General features: G+C 39.1%; 1 protein-coding gene across 1 annotated transcript in view; it reads right to left on the bottom strand.

Annotated features, from left to right (window-relative positions):
* Positions 1 to 13,931, bottom strand: part of LOC112862683 (uncharacterized) — a 187,853-nt gene that overhangs the window by 141,453 nt on the left and 32,469 nt on the right. The window contains exons 5-8 of the mRNA XM_086707547.1: positions 6,588 to 6,701; positions 4,605 to 4,799; positions 3,087 to 3,240; positions 1,863 to 2,020 (exon numbers count right to left, since the gene is read on the bottom strand). Coding sequence (XP_086563673.1) covers positions 1,863 to 2,020; positions 3,087 to 3,240; positions 4,605 to 4,799; positions 6,588 to 6,701 — 621 coding nt within the window. The remainder of the gene's footprint in view (positions 1 to 1,862; positions 2,021 to 3,086; positions 3,241 to 4,604; positions 4,800 to 6,587; positions 6,702 to 13,931) is intronic.

Here is a 13,931-nt window from a genome sequence, read left to right as displayed (position 1 = left end):
TCTGCATTTGTGGTATGAAAGCAGTCATAGTAATATGTAAACTAATGGGCATGGATGAATTCCAATAAAACTTTATTAAAAAACAAAACAAAACAGGTGGTGGCCTGCAGCTGTCATTTGCTGACTCTGCTCTAAGGAATTAGAGAACCAGAATAAACAGTACCCAAATATAAGAACTCTTCCTACACGAACAAAAAATTGTTGTAATGTGATTGATTATCTTGTGAGCACAAGCACTGCACATAACACTGTTACAAGAAAATCAGAAGTGGAGGGGGCGCCTGGGTGGCTCAGTCGGTTAAGCATCTGACTTCAGCTCAGGTCATCATCTCGTGGTTCACGAGTTTAAGGCCCCGCATCTGGCTCTGTGCTGACAGCTCAGAGCCTGGAACCTACTTCAGATTCTGTCTCCCTCTTTCTCTGCCCCTCCCCTGCTCACACTTGGTCTCTCTCAAAAATAAATTTAAAGGGGCGCCTGGGTGGTGCAGTCGGTTAAGCGTCCGACTTCAGCCAGGTCACGATCTCGCGGTCCGTGAGTTCGAGCCCCGCGTCAGGCTCTGGGCTGACAGCTCGGAGCCTGGAGCCTGTTTCTGATTCTGTGTCTCCCTCTCTCTCTGCCCCTCCCCCGTTCATGCTCTGTCTCTCTCTGTCCCGAAAATAAATAAAAAAAAACGTTGAAGAAAAAAAAAAAATTTAAAAAAACGTTCAAAATAATCAGAAGTGGAAACTATTGCTATGGAAAGGAAACAAGCTGTTCTTTTGGAACAAGTTTGCTCAGCAGCTTATGGGTTGGTTGGTTTGTTTGTTTGTTATCATTGATGATAGCTACTGTGTTATCATTTATTTTTGTTTATTTTGACTCTTTTAAAAACACCGTCTTATTCCAATTCCAGTTTTTGTTTATCACAATGCTTGCTGATAATGAGGGTAAGGTACTCCCTAGAAGGGCTCTGCTGCAAAGAAAGGCAAGAGCTGAAACATCATCACCTTCAAAGAAACCAGAGGACATGTGATACCACCGGTTTCAGGGAGCATAAAGAGACCATGTTACATATTAATAGAAATAATCCTAGTAAAATCATGCTGGAACAAGCACACATGGAAGTGAAAGTTGAATGTCAAGGCAAATGGTGACAGAGAGGACAGTGGCTCCTTCTTACACAAAGAGCATTCAAACACATTCAGATTTTAGTTTTGCCTGTTTGGATCAATCAATTTACTATTTTTCCCTAGTGAATACATATACTTGCAAAATTCCACACCCAGACCTAAAGTAGTATCTTTATTTTTGATGCTTTGGCTGAAAACTTTATATTCTAAATTTAAAGCTATCCATACATAATTCTATTTTTTCCCTTTGAAATGAGTTTTAACATGGTTTCTATTAATACGAGTTTTTTTTTTTAAAGGAAGTGCAACACTGTGTTACAGTTCAGCAGACTGCATGACTTTAAAAAATTACTCATAATATAAAACTCTATTGAATTTAAAGAATTTTTGCCAATAGGAGAGCTACTACAACACATTCCGAGAATCGAAGGGCTCAAGACACTAGACAACTCCATTATGCAAATCTTCCAAGTCTTGGCTACTTTTATACCATCTACTATGGACTATAAACTACTCTTTCTTTAAATTCTACAGAAAAATAAATCCTGTGATCCTTCTGTGTTGTATATTCAAGAGACCCAGTACTCTTACAGAGGGGGAAGTTCAAGTGCTATCTAAATCTCACCTATTACAATTAAATTTTATCACTCTAGAAACAATTGAGGCAGGATAAATATCCAACTTTGTGGCAAACAGTAGTGTTTTCTTTCACGAACACCTATCTTTGTATTAAGAAAGAGTCCATCAAGTACCAAATTAAAAAGTTCCATTTCCTTAGTAGCATCCCTTAGCTCTTCCACGTCATATGGGATATTAAAATGGGAGAGCAGGAGCCTCAGCTGGGGTTTCAGTCCTTCTCTTTCAGTCACGTGTTGGGGCAGGGAGAAAGCAGCTTCTGTTCTTGTCAGCCCTAAAACAAAGCAAAACAAAACAAAACAAAACAAAACAAAACAACCAAAACCAAGAACACTAAGACCAATAAACACTAATCAGGGAGGGAAAATGGAGTGTTCTGCGAGATAACTGAAAGCAGGAGCTTCTCTGTTCACAGGGAGGCCCATTCTGCTCTTTGCCCAAGCTTCTCTGGCACAATTTATAGGCCAGGCCATCCTGGGCCATGCCTATCTGACAAACCCTTGATGCTGGCTTTCTGGGGAAGGTAGCAAGGACCACTCACCTTCACACAGCCTGTAGGAGAAACCCAACAGACCCTTTGAAGAATGACTTAGTGGGAGAACTACTATAGTCCTTTGTGGTAAACAAAGATTATGATTTATAAATTAACCAACAAATTAGAAGAAAGTGAGAGCTTTTATCTCCTTTTGCCTGGCTCACTCCTGCTCATTTTTAAGGACCCAGTTCAGACGGCCTTCCTCTGAGACGCCTTCTTTGATTCCCTACAACTAAGATGGCTGCCACTTTGGGTGCTCCTGTGTCACCCTGTACATATCCCAAGCAAATATGCCACTCAGAGTAGAAACCTGATTAGGTTTCTTAGTTATCTATAACACAAGGTAAGGGCAGGAGGACCATTAAATTGATTCAGATAAGGAAATTATTTTTTAAACATGTAACAGTAAAACTGAAAGAGACCTTAGGTATCACTTAATCTGAAAGGTGTATTTTGGAGATGAATAAATTGAAGCCCAAAGAGATGAAATGACCTAAACAGGCCCACGGTGAGGCCACCACAGAAATATATCTGGAACCTAGTACTCTCAACTTCAAGTTCATTGTTTTTCTCCCTCTCTCTTTATTTGCCAGTTATAAAGAGGGAGATAATAATGTCTAAGAAAAGTATTTTTCTTATTTTTTCCATCATAAAATATTAAATTAATACTTGTTTATTAAGAAGATATAACTTCTTGGCTTATAGAAAAATGTCAAGCAAGATCAATGCCATAAAACAACACATGTGCAAAACCACAATCTTCTTTCTCCACATTACCCAAGGAGAGAGAAGACTGATTTCTTACCTGAAATGCTGGTATCCACAGGGTCTAGAGATCCAGAACTCTGGATATTAGGGTCGATGTCATCAACACATACATTTTCATTCTCCTGACAAGCCTCAGGAAATTCATCAATAGCTACACTCAGCACTTTGGAGATGGGCAAATACTGGAGGGACTATAGAAGGGCACAACCAAGAGGCCACATGTCAACTCAATTCTCACAGAAGCTTCCAGACTTAGGTTCAGGAGCAGCCCTTTGCTTTGATAGAGGAGGAGATAGAGGTGGGTCTTAGTAACCTGCTCAAACATGGGGTGCTAAATCTGGATCTGGGAGACTTGTTGTGGTCACCAACACTAAGCAACCTGAACCTCTAAGTGGGTCTACATTGATCAAGCATCCATTATGGACAAGACACTGTGTGAGGTATTAGGGATACCAACAAGAATAAGACATGGACTTGGGGCACCTGGGTGGCTCAGTTGGTTAAGCATCTTGACTTTGGCTCAGGTCATGACCTCGTGGTCCGTGAGTTTGAGCCCCACGTCGGGCTCTGTGCTGATGGCTCAGAGCCTGGAGCCTGTTTCAGATTCTGTGTCTCCCTCTCTCTCTGACCCTCCCCCATTCATGCTCTGTCTCTCTCTGTCTCAAAAATAAATAAACGTTAAAAAAATTATTAAAAAAAAAAAAGAATAAGACATAGACCAGCCTCAAAGAGTTCACAGTTTAATGGGGGGACAAAGACTTATGAGCACAGTGTTATTATGTCATGTGACTGGGGAGAGAGGACTCACAGGTAGACACCATAGTGACCAACTAGGGAAGGACTGAAGTTAGGATGATGGCCAGTTTTCTGGTTTGGGTAATTCAGTGGATGGTAGTATCACTGAGATGAGCCATAGACGAGTAGGAAAAGATTTAGGTAGCAAAATAATAATCTTCCTAAAATAGACATATGATCACATCACTCCTTTCTGATGCCTCTAGCCTGGGTTACAGCCTCTCATTGGTGACTCTATTTACTCTGTGATTATACTTATTCTGTTCTTTTCTATTCCATCCTATTCTTTCTTACCACATGGTATTTCAGTTGAATATTTACTTGCTCATTTCCCTTCCAGCCTGGGACCCAGTTACTTTTTTCAGCAAAGCCCATATTGTTGTTTCATGGCCCTGGACATGTACCTGGCATGTATTAGACCCTTATTAGATACTGCTGAATGAAAAAGCAGATCTAAATGGGACATCATATATTCTGAACAAGATGATGAGAACAAGAACTTGCAGAGTGAATATGAAATAATACAGCAGACACATGTTTGAAAAAACTAAATTAATGGAGTGGTTTCATTAGAGCAAGTTTTCAAAAAAAACATTTTCAAAGGTTTCAAAGAAAAAAGCTAATGACTATTTTCCTGTCATTCGTAGGGCAAGGAGAACACAGAAGCAGTGACAATCCAAAAGTAGGTGACAGGTGTGAAAAAACAATGCTGACCATCATGGGAGGGCACTATATTATCATATAACTATGTTTCACATACCCGTAGGTAGTGGTGAACAGTCCTGAGCGAGTGTAGGTGACATACAATCCACTTTGTGTAAATAGTCAGGTCTTCTTGTGTCACTAAGTTAGAAGGATTGTTTTTTCCCAGAAGGAAGTTTTCTCGTGCAACAGACAATCTTTCAGCTCTCTGAAGGGCATCATTGTATTCCTGCATAATGTAAGCAACTTGTTTCTGTTTAAGAGGAAGGCAGAGTCAGAACACGATTATTTGCAAGCTGTTCTCTTGTGTCATTTGCTTCCAAGCATAGGCTAATGCTGTTTGGGGGCCAAATAAGAGGCTCCTAGAATATCAAAATTCTTTCACATTCTGAATTTGACTGACAAGGGCAGCAGTCATATTCTTAGGAGAGAGAGAAGCAAAGAGTCAGTGCATATGGATGTTTGATAACTATAGGGGGCTTCTTAGCTTTTTATCTATAGCACAGGAGGCCAAATCCATGAAGAAAAATGCATTTTCTTTTTTTTTTCAATATATGAAATTTATTGTCAAATTGGTTTCCATACAACACCCAGTGCTCATCCCAAAAGGTGCCCTCCTCAATACCCATCACCCACCCTTCCCTCCCTCCCACCCCCCATCAACCCTCAGTTTGTTCTCAGTTTTTTTTTTTTTTTAAATTTTTTTTTTTCAACGTTTATTTATTTTTGGGACAGAGAGAGACAGAGCATGAACGGGGAAGGGGCAGAGAGAGAGGGAGACACAGAATCGGAAACAGGCTCCAGGCTCTGGGCCATCAGCCCAGAGCCCGACGCGGGGCTCGAACTCACGGACCGCGAGATCGTGACCTGGCTGAAGTCGGACGCTTAACCGACTGCGCCACCCAGGCGCCCCTGTTCTCAGTTTTTAACAGTCTCTTATGCTTTGGCTCTCTCCCACTCTAACCTCTTTTTTTTTTTTTTTCTTCCCCTCCCCCATGGGATTCTGTTAAGTTTCTCAAGATCCACATAAGAGTGAAACCATATGGTATCTGTCTTTCTCTGTGTGGCTTAGAAAAATGCATTTTCTATCATACAAAAGTTCCTTTAAATCTCATCCTTAAAAATAGTTGCCATTATCTTCTGCCACAGGCAGAACAGGTAAATAGGTGCATCCATTAGTTCCTTTACCATCTTTAGCCGTGACTTAAAAAAACTGAAAAGCTACACTGTTGAAAAACAGTATGGAGATTCCTCAAAAAATTAAAAATAGAAATACCATATAATCTAACAATCCCACTTCTGGGGACATATCTAAATAAAACAAAATCAGTATCTCAAAGAGATATCTGTATTCCCATGGCCACTGAAACATTATTCTCAATAGCCAAGATACAGAAACAGTCTAAGAGTCTGCTTATGGATGAATGAATAAAGAAGATGTGGTATATTACACACAATGGAATATTATTCAGTAATGAGAAAGAAGGAAATCCTAACACCTGTGACTGACGTTAGGAATGGACTTGGAGGATGTTATTCTAAGTGAAATAACTGAGACAGAGAAAGACAAATACTGTATGATTACATGATGATTTTTTTTAAAAAGTTGAACTCATAGAAGCAGAGAGTAGGACAGTGGTTACCAGGGACTACAGAGTGGAGAAATATTGGTCAAAGGGTACAGATTGGCAGTTGTGCAAGATGAATGAGTCTAGAGATCTAATGTACAGGTATGATGACCATACTTAATAATGTGTATTGACAAGCTTATTGATCATTTTGTTTCATTATAAAAAAGAGGGGTGCCTGGGTGGCTCAGATGGTTAAGCATCTGACCCTTGATTTTGGCTTGAATCATGATCTTACAGTTGTGAGATAAAGCCCTGTGTCAAGCTCTGTGCTGAGTGTGGAGCCTGCTTAAAATATTCTCTCTCTCTTTCTCTCTCTCTGTCTCTCTCTCTCTGTGTCCCCCACACCACTCTTTCTCTAAAAAAAAAAAAAAAAAAAAAAAGCCCATAGGTTCTCTTCTTGAGATTCCTACCTTGTAAAGAGGATAAAGTTGCTCCATAATCTTACTGTGCTGGCAAAACCTCTTCCATCTAAGCATGTGTAAATATTTACTCTGGGCCAGCTGGGTAATTCTCTCTGTATAATACTTTAACAAAAACAATGATAAAAATTAACACTTAGAATACAATTAGAGTAGAAAGACTGAAGTCTTAAGAACACTAACAATAGGAAAATCACTCTCTGGTTGCTTCAAAATGATGGATTTTTCCTACACGAAGATCATAAAATTAAGAAACCTGGCTCAAGACACCATTAAACTTTAAATGAAGCAAGTAGTTATTTCTAAATCTATATGATATGTTGCCAATCTAATAGATGGTACTTTATCATTTAGTCAACAATTTTAGCAGTGACATAAAAGCCTGTACAATTGTCTAAGGCTACACTGAAAATTTCTTTTTTTTTTTTATATGAAATTTATTGTCAAATTGGTTTCCATACAACACCCAGTGCTCATCCCAAAAGGTGCCCTCCTCAATACCCATCACCCACCCTCCCCTCCCTCCCACCCCCATCAACCCTCAGTTTGTTCTCAGTTCTCAACAGTCTCTTATGCTTTGGCTCTCTCCCACTCTAACCTCTTTTTTTTTTTTTTTTTCCTTCCCCTCCCCCATGGGTTCCTGTTAAGTTTCTCAGGATCCACTTAAGAGTGAAACCATATGGTATCTGTCTTTCTCTGTATGGCTTATTTCACTTAGCATCACACTCTCCAGTTCCATCCACGTTGCTACAAAAGGCCATATTTCATTTTTTCTCATTGCCACGTAGTATTCCATTGTGTATATAAACCACAATTTCTTTATCCATTCATCAGTTGATGGACATTTAGGCTCTTTCCATAATTTGGCTATTGTTGAGAGTGCTGCTATGAACATTGGGGTACAAGTGCCCCTATGCATCAGTACTCCTGTGTCCCTTGGATAAATTCCTAGCAGTGCTATTGCTGGGTCATAGGGTAGGTCTATTTTTAATTTTCTGAGGAACCTCCGCACTGCTTTCCAGAGCGGCTGCACCAATTTGCATTCCCACCAACAGTGCAAGAGGGTTCCCGTTTCTCCACATCCTCTCCAGCATCTATAGTCTCCTGATTTGTTCATTTTGGCCACTCTGACTGGCGTGAGGTGATACCTGAGTGTGGTTTTGATTTGTATTTCCCTGATAAGGAGCGACGCTGAACATCTTTTCATGTGCCTGTTGGCCATCCGGATGTCTTCTTTAGAGAAGTGTCTATTCATGTTTTCTGCCCATTTCTTCACTGGGTTATTTGCTTTTCGGGTGTGGAGTTTGGTGAGCTCTTTATAGATTTTGGATACTAGCCCTTTGTCCGATATGTCATTTGCAAATATCTTTTCCCATTCCGTTGGTTGCCTTTTAGTTTTGTTGGTTGTTTCCTTTGCTGTGCAGAAGCTTTTTATCTTCATAAGGTCCCAGTAATTCACTTTTGCTTTTAATTCCCTTGCCTTTGGGGATGTGTCGAGGAAGAGATTGCTACGGCTGAGGTCAGAGAGGTCTTTTCCTGCTTTCTCCTCTAAGGTTTTGATGGTTTCCTGTCTCACATTCAGGTCCTTTATCCATTTGGAGTTTATTTTTGTGAATGGTGTGAGAAAGTGGTCTAGTTTCAACCTTCTGCATGTTGCTGTCCAGTTCTCCCAGCACAATTTGTTAAAGAGACTGTCTTTTTTCCATTGGATGTTCTTTCCTGCTTTGTCAAAGATGAGTTGGCCATACGTTTGTGGGTCTAGTTCTGGGGTTTCTATTCTATTCCATTGGTCTATGTGTCTGTTTTTGTGCCAATACCATGCTGTCTTGATGATGACAGCTTTGTAGTAGAGGCTAAAGTCTGGGATTGTGATGCCTCCTGCTTTGGTCTTCTTCTTCAAAATTACTTTGGCTATTCGGGGCCTTTTGTGGTTCCATATGAATTTTAGGATTGCTTGTTCTAGTTTCGAGAAGAATGCTGGTGCAATTTTGATTGGGATTGCATTGAATGTGTAGATAGCTTTGGGTAGTATTGACATTTTGACAATATTTATTCTACCAATCCATGAGCAGGGAATGTCTTTCCATTTCTTTAAATCTTCTTCAATTACCTTCATAAGCTTTCTATAGTTTTCAGCATACAGATCCTTTACATCTTTGGTTAGATTGATTCCTAGGTATTTTATGCTTCTTGGTGCAATTGTGAATGGGATCAGTTTCTTTATCTGTCTTTCTGTTGCTTCATTGTTAGTGTATAAGAATGCAACTGATTTCTGTACATTGATTTTGTATCCTGCAACTTTGCTGAATTCATGGATCAGTTCTAGCAGACTTTTGGTGGAGTCTATCGGATTTTCCATGTATAATATCATGTCATCTGCAAAAAGCGAAAGCTTGACTTCATCTTTGCCAATTTGGATGCCTTTGATTTCCTTTTGTTGTCTGATTGCTGATGCTAGAACTTCCAGCACTATGTTAAACAACAGCGGTGAGAGTGGGCATCCCTGTCGTGTTCCTGATCTCAGGGAAAAAGCTCTCAGTTTTTCCCCGTTGAGGATGATGTTAGCTGTGGGCTTTTCATAAATGGCTTTTATGATCTTTAAGTATGTTCCTTCTATCCCGACTTTCTCAAGGGTTTTTATTAAGAAAGGGTGCTGGATTTTGTCAAAGGCCTTTTCTGCATCGATTGACAGGATCATATGGTTTTTCTCTTTTTTTTTGTTAATGTGATGTATCACGTTGATTGATTTGCGAATGTTGAACCAGCCCTGCATCCCAGGAATGAATCCCACTTGATCATGGTGAATAATTCTTTTTATATGCCGTTGAATTCGATTTGCTAGTATCTTATTGAGAATTTTTGCATCCATAATCATCAGGGATATTGGCCTGTAGTTCTCTTTTTTTACTGGGTCTCTGTCTGGTTTAGGAATCAAAGTAATACTGGCTTCATAGAATGAGTCTGGAAGTTTTCCTTCCCTTTCTATTTCTTGGAATAGCTTGAGAAGGATAGGTGTTATCTCTGCTTTAAACGTCTGGTAGAACTCCCCTGGGAAGCCATCTGGTCCTGGACTCTTATTTGTTGGGAGATTTTTGATAACCGATTCAATTTCTTCGCTGGTTATGGGTCTGTTCAAGCTTTCTATTTCCTCCTGATTGAGTTTTGGAAGAGTGTGGGTGTTCAGGAATTTGTCCATTTCTTCTAGGTTGTCCAGTTTGTTGGCATATAATTTTTCATAGTATTCCCTGATAATTGTTTGTATCTCTGAGGGATTGGTTGTAATAATTCCATTTTCATTCATGATTTTATCTATTTGGGTCATCTCCCTTTTCTTTTTGAGAAGCCTGGCTAGAGGTTTGTCAATTTTGTTTATTTTTTCAAAAAACCAACTCTTGGTTTCGTTGATCTGCTCTACAGTTTTTTTAGATTCTATATTGTTTATTTCTGCTCTGATCTTTATTATTTCTCTTCTTCTGCTGGGTTTAGGCTGCCTTTGCTGTTCTGCTTCTATTTCCTTTAGGTGTGCTGTTAGATTTTGTAATTGGGATTTTTCCTGTTTCTTGAGATAGGCCTGGATTGCAATATATTTTCCTCTCAGGACTGCCTTCGCTGCGTCCCAAAGCGTTTGGATTGTTGTATTTTCATTTTCGTTTGTTTCCATATATTTTTTAATTTCTTCTCTAATTGCCTGGTTGACCCACTCATTCGTTAGTAGGGTGTTCTTTAACCTCCATGCTTTTGGAGGTTTTCCAGACTTTTTTCTGTGGTTGATTTCAAGCTTCATAGCGTTGTGGTCTGAAAGTATGCATGGTATGATTTCAATTCTTGTAAACTTATGAAGGGCTGTTTTGTGACCCAGTATATGATCTATCTTGGAGAATGTTCCATGTGCACTCGAGAAGAAAGTATATTCTGTTGCTTTGGGATGCAGAGTTCTAAATATATCTGTCAAGTCCATCTGATCCAATGTCTCATTCAGGGCCCTTGTTTCTTTATTGATCGTGTGTCTAGATGATCTATCCATTTCTGTAAGTGGGGTGTTAAAGTCCCCTGCAATTACCACATTCTTATCAATAAGGTTGCTTATGTTTATGAGTAATTGTTTTATATATTTGGGGGCTCCGGTATTCGGCGCATAGACATTTATAATTGTTAGCTCTTCCTGATGGATAGACCCTGTAACTATTATATAATGTCCTTCTTCATCTCTTACACTGAAAATTTCTTAAAAACTGAAGTTATAAGTCTAAAAATACGAAGCACATTATAGGTAAAATTATAGCTTTTAATCTTAGACCAGAAATTTTATTTATACTTAAAAATAGTCAAATAAACCAACCATTTTTAATGTTTTATTTATGACAATAAATATAATACTGGCCATGATGGAACAGGTAGGAACAGACTCATCCTTCCATCATAAATAACTAGAAAATAGGACAAAATAAACAGGACAACTATTTTCTGACATAAAACAACACACAATGCAGGACTGTGGTCCTTGAAGGACACAAATGCTATGAGCCCTACAATCACCTTGGTTTTCTGCCTGAAGAAGGCAGTTTCTGAACAACAGAATAAGAGAGGAAATCCCAAACAGAGCACGGCAGTCTCTCTGAGTTAAGGAGAGAGAAATTGAAGCTTCAGAGGCTGAGTCAGCTGGAATTTGCAGGGCAGAGTACTGGAGAGAGGGATGTTGTGCAGAGAAAGGGCTCCAGAAATCTGCATGGACATTTCTTTGAGCTTTTTGCTGACTATTAAACTATGCATACAGAGGGTGAAACTCCATGAGGCCATGCAAAGGATAACTGACTAGGGAAGTATAAACTGAATAGTTCTCACAGTTCATACAGGGACAAGAAATGTTCAAGTTCCAGTTAAAGGGAAGAGTCCTCATTGCCACCTGACACGTTCAGTGGAGACACCAGAAGAGTCACACTTTAGTAATAAGGATAAATGATCTTGAGTGAAAGTTAGTCTAAACTTGATCTAGCTTGATACCAAGCCTTGAAAGTATGAAGCCGATCTACAACTTAAATGCCTGTCAGAATAAACTCTAATAGTCTTTAAAAGGAATTTAAAAAACAAGCATTCATTGCTGGAGGGGTTGTGGGTGAGAGGGGTGGGCTAAAAGCATAAGGGGCATTAAGAAAGACACTTGTTGGGATGAGCACTAGGTGTTATACATAGGGAATGGATTTCTGGAATCTACTGAAATCATTATTGCACTATATGCTAACTAACTTGGATGTAAATTTAAAAAAATCAGCATACAAAAATGTAAGATTGAAATGTCCAGTGTCAAAAAAAATTACTAGACATGCAAAGAAGCAGGAAAATGTGACCCAAAAGCAGGAGAAAAATTAATGAAGAGAATCAGACCCAGAAATGGCACCAGTGATGAAATTAGCGAATAAGAACTTTAAAAGAGCTAATATACTAATATGCACAGCATGTTCAAGGACTGAAAGGAAGGGGCACCTGGGTGGCTCAGTCAGTTAAGCATCCAACTGTGGCTCAGGTCACGATCTCATGGTTCATGGGTTCAAGCGCCGTGTCGGGCTCTATGCTGACAGCTCAGAGCCTGGAGCCTGCTTTGGATTCTGTGCCTCCCTCTCTCTCTGCCCCTCCCCTGCTCACATTCTATCTCTCTCTTTCAAATATAAATAATCATTTTTTTTATAAAAATGATTAAAAGGAAAATGTGAACATAATAAGGAGAGAAATGAAAAATACCAAAAAAATCAAATAGAAGTACAAAAGAAAACTACAATATATGAAATGAAAAATTCATTGGATATGATTAACAGCAGCTTAGTGCAGAAGAAAAGATCAGTGAACTTGAAGATATAGCAATAGAAACTATACAAAATGAAGCACTGAGGGAAAAAAAAAGACTGAGAATAAATTAACAGAGCTTCGTTGACTTACAGAATGATACAAAGTGATTGAACAAATGTCTAATCAGAGTCCCAGAAGGAAGGAAGGAGATGGAAAATATATTTAAATAAATAATATTTGAAAACTTTCAAAAACTGATGAAAATGATAAAAATCACAATCCAAGTAGGTCAACCAACTCCTAGCAAGAGAAACATAAAGAAAAATTCATCAAGGAATACCACAGTCAAATAGCTTAAAACCATTAGAGAAAATATTTTTTTTTAATTAAAAATTTTTTAATGTTTATTTTTGAGAGAGAGAGCAAGCACAAGCAGGGAAGGGGCAGAGAGAGAGAGGGAGACACATTCTGAAACAGGCTCCAGGCTCTGAGCTGTCAGCACAGAGCCCGATGAAGGGTTTGAACTTGAGAACAGCAAGATCATGACCTGAGCCGAAGTTGGATGCCCAATGTACTGTGCCACCTAGACACCCCTAAGAGAAAATCTTAAAAGCACCCATAGAACAAAAGGACACATTGTGTTAGGAAATGAAAACTATCTATGCCAGAAGACAGTGGAGCAACATCTTTAAAGTGACAAAGGAGAAAAACTATCAACCTAGAATTTTACATTCAACAAAAATACCTTTCTAAAATGACGGCAAAATGAAGACTTTTTGCAAAAAAAAAGCAAAGACAGAGAATTTATTCATGGCCGATCGGCAGTACAAGACATGTTAAAGTCTGTTCTTTTTTTTTTTTTAAGTTTATTTATTTATTTTTGGGAGAGAGCGAACACAAGCAGGGGAAGGACAGAGAAAGACACAGAATCCAAAGCAGGCTCCAGACTCTGAGCTGTCAGTACAGAACCCAACATGGGGCTTGAACCCACAAACTGTGAGATCATGACCTGAGCTGAAGTCAGAAGCTTAACTGACTGAGCCACCCAGGCGCCCCTAAAGTCTGTTCTCTAGACAGAAGATAAATTATATCATATGGAAGCTTAGGCTACACCAAGGTTTCTTAAACCCAGCACTATTGACATTTGGGACTGGATAATTTGTGGTGTGGCTATTCTGTGCATAGTAAAATATGTAGCAGCATCCCTGGCCTCTACCCACTAGATGCCAGTAGGAATCCATTCCTCTCCCAAATTGTGACAAAATGTCTCTAGACGCTGCCAGATGTCCACCATCTCCAGTCTCCCCTTCTCTTCGCTGACAATCACAGATATACACCAAAGAATGAAGAGTGCCAGAATGATAGGAAAGTGAATCTTAGATGACGGTAATGACAAAAGTTTAGGTGGCAAATAGAATCTCAACATCTTTTATTTCTTTGTGATTAATTTATTCATTAATTGCTAGTTGCTAATGAACTAATTTGTATGCAGAGTGAGAATATAACTCATAACATAAGAGTAAAGAACAAAGAGTTTTAAAAACCAAAGCAATA

Source organism: Puma concolor, chromosome B2, assembly GCF_028749965.1.
Source record: "Puma concolor isolate L17-30 chromosome B2, mPumCon1.1.hap2, whole genome shotgun sequence".
In the NCBI taxonomy this organism is placed as follows: Eukaryota; Metazoa; Chordata; class Mammalia; order Carnivora; family Felidae; genus Puma; species Puma concolor.
The sequence above is the reverse complement of the archived record's forward strand: the minus strand, read 5'-3'. Positions and strand labels throughout refer to the sequence as shown.